This window comes from Portunus trituberculatus, chromosome 9 (assembly GCF_017591435.1).
Source record: "Portunus trituberculatus isolate SZX2019 chromosome 9, ASM1759143v1, whole genome shotgun sequence".
In the NCBI taxonomy this organism is placed as follows: domain Eukaryota; kingdom Metazoa; phylum Arthropoda; class Malacostraca; order Decapoda; family Portunidae; genus Portunus; species Portunus trituberculatus.
The window spans coordinates 8,603,857-8,613,856 of NC_059263.1; the positions used below are offsets into that span (position 1 = coordinate 8,603,857).

Consider the following 10,000-nt stretch of genomic DNA (forward strand, 5'->3'; position numbering starts at 1 on the left):
AGTGATGGGAGGAGGAGGAGAGGGGAGGTGAGGAGGGGAGGAGGGGAAGCTGTCACCCGGAAAGGGGAAGTTTGGGAAAAATCTCTCTCTCTCTCTCTCTCTCTCTCTCTCTCTCTCTCTCTCTCTCTCTCTCTATTGTTTTTCCTCATAACTTCTTTTTTTTATCTGTATCTCTTTCTCTTTAATCCTCTCTCTCTCTCTCTCTCTCTCTCTCTCTCACACACACACACACACACACACACACACACACACACACACACACACACACACACACACACACACTCTCCCTCTCTCTCTCACATCCCCTCACCCTCTCCCACCCTCCACCTCTCACCCTTTCCCCTCCCCTTCACCCCACCTCTCTTTCCTCTGTCTCTGTGTCTTGGTCTTGGCACACCAGGCGCGGGACTTCCCAGAACAAGTCCACAAGTAGCCAATAGGAGAGCTAAATTTACACGTCTTGCAGCACCCCGTCATCGTGATTGGCTGCCGAACCACTACTGACGTTGCTAAGCCCCCCACGACGAGCTGAAAATGTGGGAGGGGTTTTCAGAAGGGGATGCTGTGACTGGGGTGTTAGGGGTGTTGATGGGGTGTTGGGGGTATTGGTGGGGTGTTCGTGAGGTTATAGGGTGTCATGTGTGTGTGTGTGTGTGTGTGTGTGTGTGTGTGTGTGTGTGTGTGTGATTCAAGGAATGGAATGTAAATAGCTGATGTGTGTATTGTGTGTGTAGATATATTTTCTTCTTCCTGTTTTTCTTTTCTTGTTCTTCTTGTTCTTGTTCTTCTTTTCTTACTATTATGAAAGTCACCTATTTACTATTATTATTATTATTATTATTATTATTATTATTATTATTATTATTATTATTATTATTATTATTATTATTATTATTATCTTTTAGCGAACTGACAAGAAGTCGTAAATGGTTATAATGAAGAATCTAGAAGTAAAAGGAAGGTATTTTGTAAAGGTTAATTTGGGGAAAGAAAAGGTCATTATGGAAAAGAGAAAGCTTTGTATATATGTTCCTTTTTTTAAGTAAGAGTTTTCAAAAAGAAGGAAATTTTGAAATGCAGTTTTAAGAGGAAAGGAAAGGGTGACATATTTGAAAGTGACACGGATTCTATTCAGATAATAAAGGAAAACATTTAAAAAGGCCAACACCTATCACACTCTGTTCATTCATTCAAACAACACTATTTCTATCACAGAGGAAAGGAAAAAAGGATAATTATGTATTTTTAAAGAGACACTGATTCTATTAAACACACACACACACACACACACACACACACACACACACACACACACACACACACACACACACACAATTGAAAAGATTAGTAATATTGCACCAGTCTTTCTTCTTGTTCAAACACTCAAATATCTACAAGAGAGGGAAGGAAAGAATGACATCGTTTTTCTAAAGGGACGCTGATTCCACTCAAATGAAAAAAAAAAAGCCATTGAAAGAAATAAACAGCATTCCATTACACTTTGTTCACTTATTCAAACACTAACATTTCTATCAGAGAGGAAAGAAAAGAATGGTATATAATTTTTAAAGAGACACATCAAAACGCACCCAAAACACACTCAAACACACCCAAACGCTCCCAACCACACGCAAAACTCACCCAAAACATCCAAACACACTCTAAACACACCAAAACACACTACAATGCACACAAACACACCCTAAGCACACCAAAACGCATCTAAACAAACCCAAACACACTCAAAACACACAATAACACACCCAAAACACACAAAACATACAAAACACACCATAACACACCCAAAACACACCATAACACACCCAAAACACACCACTACACACCAAAATGCTCCCAAACCTAGCCAAACACACGCAAAAAAAGAGAAATCACAAAAAACCCATAACATTTACTTAATCAAACACAAACATTTCTATCAGAGAGGAGAGGAAAGGATGGTATATATATTTTTAAAAGAGACACGGATTATCTTCAAATAAAAGAAAAAGAGAAAAAGAAAGGAATTAAACCCCTTTCAGTACTGGGACACAAGTTTGCATTAAGTTTTCTGTATGATTAGACGATTTTTATGCTCACCAGGTAGCGTCTAAGGAGGTCAGAGGATTAATTAATGGCAAGAGTCTTTCTTCACTGTTTTAATCCCCCACATGAGTTTCTGAAGCTGTACAAAATCAAATAGTCACCAGAATGAATGAATATGAAGACGTGTCAAGGTACTGAAGGGGTTAAAAACATTGTATCACACTTAGTCAAACACAGACCTTTTTAACATCAGCCTGACCTTTAAACTGATAACAATGGCGAGAGCTGGCGGTGAGTGATATTATTAGCTTCTTTTTCCTCTTACGTCTCTTCCCTCATTATCACATTATCTTCTCCTCCCTCTGCTTGTTTATTCCCCGCGTGTGCTGGCTTTGTTTTCTTCTGTGTGTGTGTGTGTGTGTGTGTGTGTGTGTGTTGTTGGTAGGTGGAGTAATGTGTGGTGTTTTTATCGGTCTATTTGTGTTACTGGTTAATATTTTTTTATTTTTTGTTTTTATTTGTCTGGTTAAATTGAGTGTTATTCTTGTGTATATATTTTTTGTCTATTTAGTCACTTAGTCAGTCAGTCAGTTAGTCAGTGAGTTATTTTGTCAGTTAGTTAGTCAGTTAGTCAGTTAGTCAGTTAGTCAGTTAGTCAATCAGTCAGTCACCTAGTCAGTCAGTCAGTTAGTCAGTCAGTCAGTCAATCAATCAGTCAGCCATTTAGTCAGTCAGTCAGTCAGTCAGTCAGTCAATAGGCCATTTGTTTGTTTATTCTTGCCAAACGAAGGACAGACACAGTGCAAGACTTGATAAAGCAATGAAGGAAAAGAAAAAGCAAAAAGAAAGAAGTGAAAGAAATTAAAGTGAAAAAGATGAATGTACAAGTTAAAATCTCTCTCTCTTTCTCTCTCTCTCTCTCTCTCTCTCTCTCTCTCTCTCTCTCTCTCCCTGTCAGTTTGTCTCTTCGTTCGTTCGTGTGTTTGTTTGTGTCTTTCCTTCCGTTTTCTTTGATAGTGTCTCTCTTAATTTGCCGTGGTGGTCTTGTCTTACTTGTGATTATTTCTTTTTTTTTTTTTTTTCTTTCTTTTTTTTCCTGTGAAGGTGAAAGAACACGTGTTTTTTTTTTTTTTTTTTTACTTTAAGTTGATTTTATGGCGTGTTTTCTTACTTTCTTTCTTACTTTTGCTTCCTTTTGTGTTGTTTTGTTTTATTTGTTTCGTTTATTTTGTGTTTATAATGCAGTGTGTTGGTACTTGTTCATTTGTGTTCATCCCTCTCTCTCTCTCTCTCTCTCTCCAGATAGACAGACATACAGACAGACAGATAGACAGATAAGTTGAGTGATAGACAGACGGACAGACAGAAAGACAGACAGACAGACAGACAGACAAACAGGCAGACAGATAGATAGACAGGTAGACATACATACATACATATATGCAGACAGACAGACAGACAGACAGACAGGTAAAACACAGACATATGAAATTGATTACGAATATAAATCAATAAATAGACAGACAGACAGACAGACAGACAGACAGACAGGTAACAAACCCTAGTAAAAAGTAGACAAATAAAGCAAACTAACAAGCACACACACGCACACACACACACACACACACACACACACACACACACACACACACACACACACACACACACACACACACACACACACACACACACACACACACACACAGACATATACACACACATACAGACACATACAGACATACAGACAGACCATACTAAGACAAACAGACGCCAATTAAGACAGAAGCCGTAGTGTTACCTGTGCAATTAGTACTCGTCGCTGATTGGTCAATGAGGCTGATAGGGGCGTGGCCTAGAAATCCCAGTGACCAATAGGGTGTCAGGAAAGAGATGACGTCACTATTTGGTAGAATGGTGACATCACGCTTTTTCTGGCTGCTGATTGGCTGGTGTTGAATGCTGCACGCTGATTGGTTGATGAGTGGAGGGACGTGGCGGGAGTTTGGAGGGACGTGGAAGGAATTAAGAGGGAGTTTTGGAGGGAAGGAGAAGCTACGGAGGGAAATTTGGAGAGAAAGGAGATATATTGGAAGAAAGAAAATGTTTGTGGAGGAAAGTGGAGGGACAGTGGAGAGATAGTGGAGGGAACTGACAGTGGAGGGAATGGAGGGACAGTGAAGGAGTGGAGGGACAGTGGAGAGGAAGTGGAAGGACAGTAGAGAGAAAGTGGAGGGAGAGTGGAGAAGTGGAGGGACAGTGGAGGCGTGGAGGGACAGTGGAGAGGAAGTGGAGGGACAGTGGAGGAGTGGAGAGGAAGTGGAGGGACTGTGGAGGAGTGGAGAGGAAGTGGAGGAGTGGAGGGACAGTGGATAGGAAGTGGAGGGACAGTGGAGGAGTGGAGGAACAGTGGATAGGAAGTGGAGGGACCGTGGAGAGGAAGTGGAGGTACAGTGGAGGAGTGGAGGGAACAGCTAATTAACTGTCATACCTGTCCTTCCTTCCCTCCTTCTCCCTCCCTCCCCGTCCCCTCTCCTACCCTCCTCCCGATCCTTCTCCCTCCCTATTCTTCTCATTCTATCCCTCCCCACTCTCCCTTTGCCTTCCCTCCCCCCACCCCACCTTCCCTCCACCCTCCTAAGATGGGCAGCCCGTCCCGCCCACCCCCGCGGCCCCGTCCCCGCCCACTTTCCCTCCTCCGCCCATACTACGCCCACGTCCAGAGAGAGAGAGAGAGAGAGAGAGTAATGAATTGAACATGTAAATCTAATAATAATAATGATAAGAAACAGAAAGAGAGAGAGAGAGAGAGAGAGAGAGAGAGAGAGAGAGAGAGAGAGAGAGAGAGAGAGAGAAACCAAACTTAAAAATAAAGAAAAATAATAATCAAACTCTACATTTCATCTCAAGACAACACACCATCACCTGTCCTCCTCCTCCTCCTCCTCCTCCTCCTCCTCCTCTTAGTCCTCTTCCTTCCTCCTTCGTCAGCATCACACGTCCATCAACTCACCACCACCACCACCACCACCACCACCACCACCCACCCACCCAATTATACCTCCTCCCGTCCCTAGCGCAACACAAATAGACGAAGCGTGCACCAAATAAAGCATAGAAAACCAGGAGCAGGATTTTCAAAGGCGCTAACCCCATGAGAGAGAGAGAGAGAGAGAGAGAGAGGGACAGGTGTAGTAGTAGTAGTAGTAGTAGTAGTAGTAGTAGTAGTAGTAGGTATGGGATGAGCAAGATGGCGACGCGGTGCCTTCCCTTATTAAGATATAGTGGAGTGTGCCTGCTCGTCCATCCTCACCTGTTGCGCTGTGTGTCTGTGTGTCTGTGTGTCGGAGTTACTGCCCCTCTCTCTCTCTCTCTCTCTCTCTCTCTCTCTCTCTCTCTCTCCCTGCCTGTGATCGAGAGGTAGATAAGCTCAATGGTTTGTTTATTCATTATGGACTTGGCAACATGGCGGCGGTGTGAGTGAAGCCAAGGTGGTGGTGGTGGTGGTGTGTGTGTGTGTGTGTGTGTGTGTGTGTGTGTGTGTGTGTGTGTGTGTGTGTGTGTGTGTGTGTGTGTGTGTGTGTTGGCACGGTGATGTGATAGGATGATGAATTACGTGTTAGATTCAGTGAGAGAGAGAGAGAGAGAGAGAGAGAGAGAGAGAGAGAGAGAGAGAGAGAGAGAGAGAGCGAGAGAGATTAATGGATTGGGGAAGTTGAGAGAGTGAGAGAATGATGGAGAGGAGAAAGATGCGACACCAGAGAGAGAGAGAGAGAGAGAGAGAGAGAGAGAGAGCCAAGCGTATGTTGTTAGTGTTGTTTAGTCCCGAGGGTCAAGATGGCCATTCTAGGAAGCTTGCTCGTAAGTTCGTATGTTCGTATGTCCCATCTTGGTGATTGGGACGGGGCCGGTTTCACTCACACACACACACACACACACACACACACACACACACACACACACACTACGCCCATCCAGATCCGCGCTCATCCACCCACACACGAATCCCTCACACCCACACACGCACACATACACACACAGGTACACACACGTACACACGCCCACAGAGGGGTACCAATATGGCGGTAACAGGAGAAACCATCGCCCTCTTGACCGCTTAATAGGCGACGCAATAGTGGCTTAAAAAAGAATAAAAAACTCGCGCTTGGTAAGAAGAAAAAGTGAAAAAAAAAACAAAAGAAGATCGACGGTACGAGTTTCTCTTTTGGTGGAAATGTTATCATGGGTTCGAATCCCAATAGAGGTAGTTTTTTTTTATTTTATTTGTTTATCTATTCTTTTTTTTTTCGTTTGTATTTGTTATTGTTCAATGTCTGTAAGTGTTTATTATTATTATTATTATTTTTGTTGTTGTTAAGTGTCTATAGATATTTATTTGTTGTTGTTTATCTATTGGTGTCTGTTTTGTTGTTGTTGTTGTTGTTGTTGTTGTTGTTGTTGTTGTTGTTGTTGTTATTGTTGCTGTTGTTGTTAGTGGTAAGGAAAGAAAGTGTACAGGTTTTTTAAGATGACGTTGATTTTTGTCTCTCATTTCTCTATTCATTGTTTCAAGAGGAAGATTTCAAGACTTTTTTCCATTTTTCCATAATTCCTCTCGATTTCGATTTTGTGGCAATGACATTCTCGTGGACACAAATTAATAACAAAAAAACTGAACAAAACTAATAAAAACGACAAATAAAATCAAAACAAACAATTTCTATAAATAAAACACGTGGAAGAAACAAAATTAATAACAAAAATACAATGATATTCTCGTGGGCCTTTTATTTTTATTTTTTATTGAGGCAAGAAAGTGTTGGTCTGTTGTTCCAGTCCCGCCATGAGATTAAGTTAATTTCTCTATTCATTCTTTCAAGAGGGACATTTCAAGACATTTTTTTCCACTTTTCGATCATTCTTTTTTTTTTTTTTTTTTTGAGGGGGGACACTGGCATTCTCCTGGGCCATTTTTTTTTTTTTTTTTTTATTGAGGCAAGAAAGTGTAGGTTTGTTGTTCCAGTCCCGCCATGAGATCACGTTCATTTTGTCTTTTATTCCTTCAAGAGGGAGATTGTAAGACATTTTTATCCATTTTTTTGATAATTATTGTTTTGTATTTCTTTTAAGGATACCACCATTCTTGTGAACCCTTTTTTTTTTTTTATTTATTCAGGCAGGTAGGTGTGTTGACGTTCATTTTGGCCTTTTATTCTTTCAAGAGGGAGATTTCAAGACATTTTTTTTTTCATTTTTCGATCATTCCTTTCTTATTTTTTGGGTCACTAACATTCTCAAGAGTCTTTTATATTTATTCATTTTGCCTTTTATTTTCTCAAGAGGGAGATTGTAAGACATTTTTTCCATTTTTTTCGATAATAATTTTTTTTTATTTCTTTTAAGGATACCACCATTCTCGTGAGCCTTTTTTTTATTTATTGAGGCAGGAAAGTGTAGGTTTATTGATGTTTTTCCATTTTTTTTTCGATAATTCTTTTCTTATCTCTTTTTTTGGGTTACTAGCATTCTGGTGGGCCTTTTATATCTATTAATTTTGCCTTTTATTCTTTCCAGAGGGAGAGTGTAAGACATCTTTTTCCATTTTTTTCGATAAATATATATTTTTTTTATTTCTTTTAAGGATACCAGCATTCTCGTGGGCCTTTTTTTTTTTATTATTTATTGAGGCAGGAAAGTGAAGGTTTGTTGATATTCATTTTTGTCTTTTTATTCTTTCAAGAGGGGATTTTCAAGACATTTGTATATATTTTTCATCGATGGCTCCTTCTTACTTGAATTTTAGGGACGGATTCTCGTGTGCCTATTTTATTTATTAATTTTATAGGTTTTTTTCTTGCCCTTGTCCAGCGTCCCTCTTACAGTGATAGCAAAAAATACATCGTAGGTTCCTATACCAATACGAGTCCTGTTTTGAATCTTGCTCTTTTTTATTATCATTTTTTTTTCTTCTTCGCCTTTGTAGTTTAATGAGGAAGAAAATAAATCTGTGTTGGTAAATAGATATGCTGCTCTGTCTGTCTGTCTGTCTGTTAGTTTGTCTTTCTCGTCTGTCTGTCTGGTAGTTTGTCTGTCTGTACGGCTGTCTATCTGCTAGTTTGTCTGTCCTTCTGTCTGTCCATCTGTCTGTTCGTCTGTCTGTGTGTCTATCTGTCCGTCTCTCTGTCTGTTAGTTTGTCTTTCTCGTCTGTCTGTGTGTCTGTCTGTTCGTCTGTCTGTCTGTTAGTTTGTCCGTCTGTCTATCCGTCTGTCTGTCTGTTAGTCTATATTTCTCGTCTGTCTGTCCGTCTGTCTGTGTTTCTGTCTGTCCGTCTGTCTGTCTGTTAGTTTGTCCGTCTGTCTATCCGTCTGTCTGTCTGTTAGTCTATATTTCTCGTCTCTGTCCGTCTGTCTGTGTGTCTGTCTGTCCGTCTGTCTGTCTGTTAGTTTGTCTTCCTCGTCTGTCTGTTAGTCTATATTTCTCGTCTCTGTCCGTCTGTCTGTGTGTCTGTCTGTCCGTCTGTCCGTCTGTCTGTCTGTCTGTCTGTCTGTCTGTTGGTTTGTCCTTCTCGTCTTATCAAATTTCCTTCCTTTTTGGCGTTCAGACTCAAAGGTTTCATGAACTGCATTGCTCTCATTACTTTTATTACTTCATGATGATGACGATGATGATGACGATGATGATGATGACGATGATGATGATGATGATGATGATGATGATGATGATGATGATGATGAGGCAATATTGCGCCGCAGCCACCATGCCTACCTGACCGCGCGCCGCCACTCACCTGGGCAGGGCGGGTCACGGGTGGTCGCCCTCATATTTTGTGGACCTAGTGGGCGAACCTGTGAGTGAAGGCGTCCCCTCTCTCTCTCTCTCTCTCTCTCTCTCTCTCTCTCTCTCTCTCTCTCTCTCTCTCTCTCTCTTTCTTTTCTTATTATTATTAGATTTACATGTTCAATTCATTACTCTCTCTCTCTCTCTCTCTCTCTCTCTCTCATAAGACACAGCATACCAGAAGTGAAAGCGAGAAAGAATGCACAACTAAAAACAAGAATCGGGAAAAAAAAAAACAAACAAGAATTTCATGTGAACGGGAATTGTGGGAAAGTGAAGAACGGAAACCAATAAAAACAAGTAAAAAGAGAAAAAGAGGAGAAATCTCGCAAAAAAAAAGAAAGAGAAATGAAAGGAAAGTGAATAAGAATGATATTGTAATTTCTATCGTTACAATCACAGCGTAGAAAATGTTATAGATAGATAGATAGATAGATAGATAGATAAACAGATAGACAGATAGAGAATACAATCAGTGTGTGTGTGTGTGTGTGTGTGTGTGTGTGTGTGTGTGTGTCTCGTTTAGCACGTCAGCGAGACATTATTCATTCATTCATTCCTCCTCCTTCTCCTCCTCCTCCTCCTCCTCCTCCTCCTCCTCCTCCTCCTCCTCCTCCTCCTCCTCCACCGCCATCACTACCACCAACAACTCATTCTTCTCCTCCTCCTCCTCCTCCTCCTCCAGCAAACACACACACACACACACACACACACACACACACACACACACACACACACACACACACACACACACACACACACACACACACACAGAGGTTAATCTCCTACGTGGGTGTTTTTTTCTTTTTTCTTTTTTTACTAAGTCTTTGTTGTTTATCGTTTTATTATTATTATTATTATTATTATTATTATTATTATTATTATTATTATTATTATACTGTACATATTTTTTAAAGAACGTCTATTTTACGTTTGTATATTTTCTCTTTCGTTTATGATTATTTTGTTGTTGTTGTTGTTGTTGTTGCTGTTGCTTTGCTTTACACACATACACACACACACACACACACACACACACACACACACACACACACACACACACACACACACACACACACACACACACACACACACACACACACACACACACACACAGTTTAT

The 10,000-nt window shown here is 40.7% G+C and overlaps 1 protein-coding gene across 5 annotated transcripts in view; it reads left to right on the forward strand.

Annotated features, from left to right (window-relative positions):
• Window positions 1–10,000, forward strand: part of LOC123501268 (atrophin-1-like) — a 52,616-nt gene that overhangs the window by 17,207 nt on the left and 25,409 nt on the right. For 4 of the 5 annotated variants that reach the window (XR_006673599.1, XM_045250025.1, XM_045250022.1 and 1 more), the window contains one exon: window positions 7,615–7,623. The exons of the other annotated variant lie outside the window; for it this stretch is intronic. Coding sequence is in view for 3 of the 4 variants with exons in the window: in XM_045250025.1 (XP_045105960.1) it covers window positions 7,615–7,623 (9 nt within the window). In the remaining variant the exon portion in view is untranslated. The remainder of the gene's footprint in view (window positions 1–7,614; window positions 7,624–10,000) is intronic. 5 annotated transcript variants of the gene reach the window in all.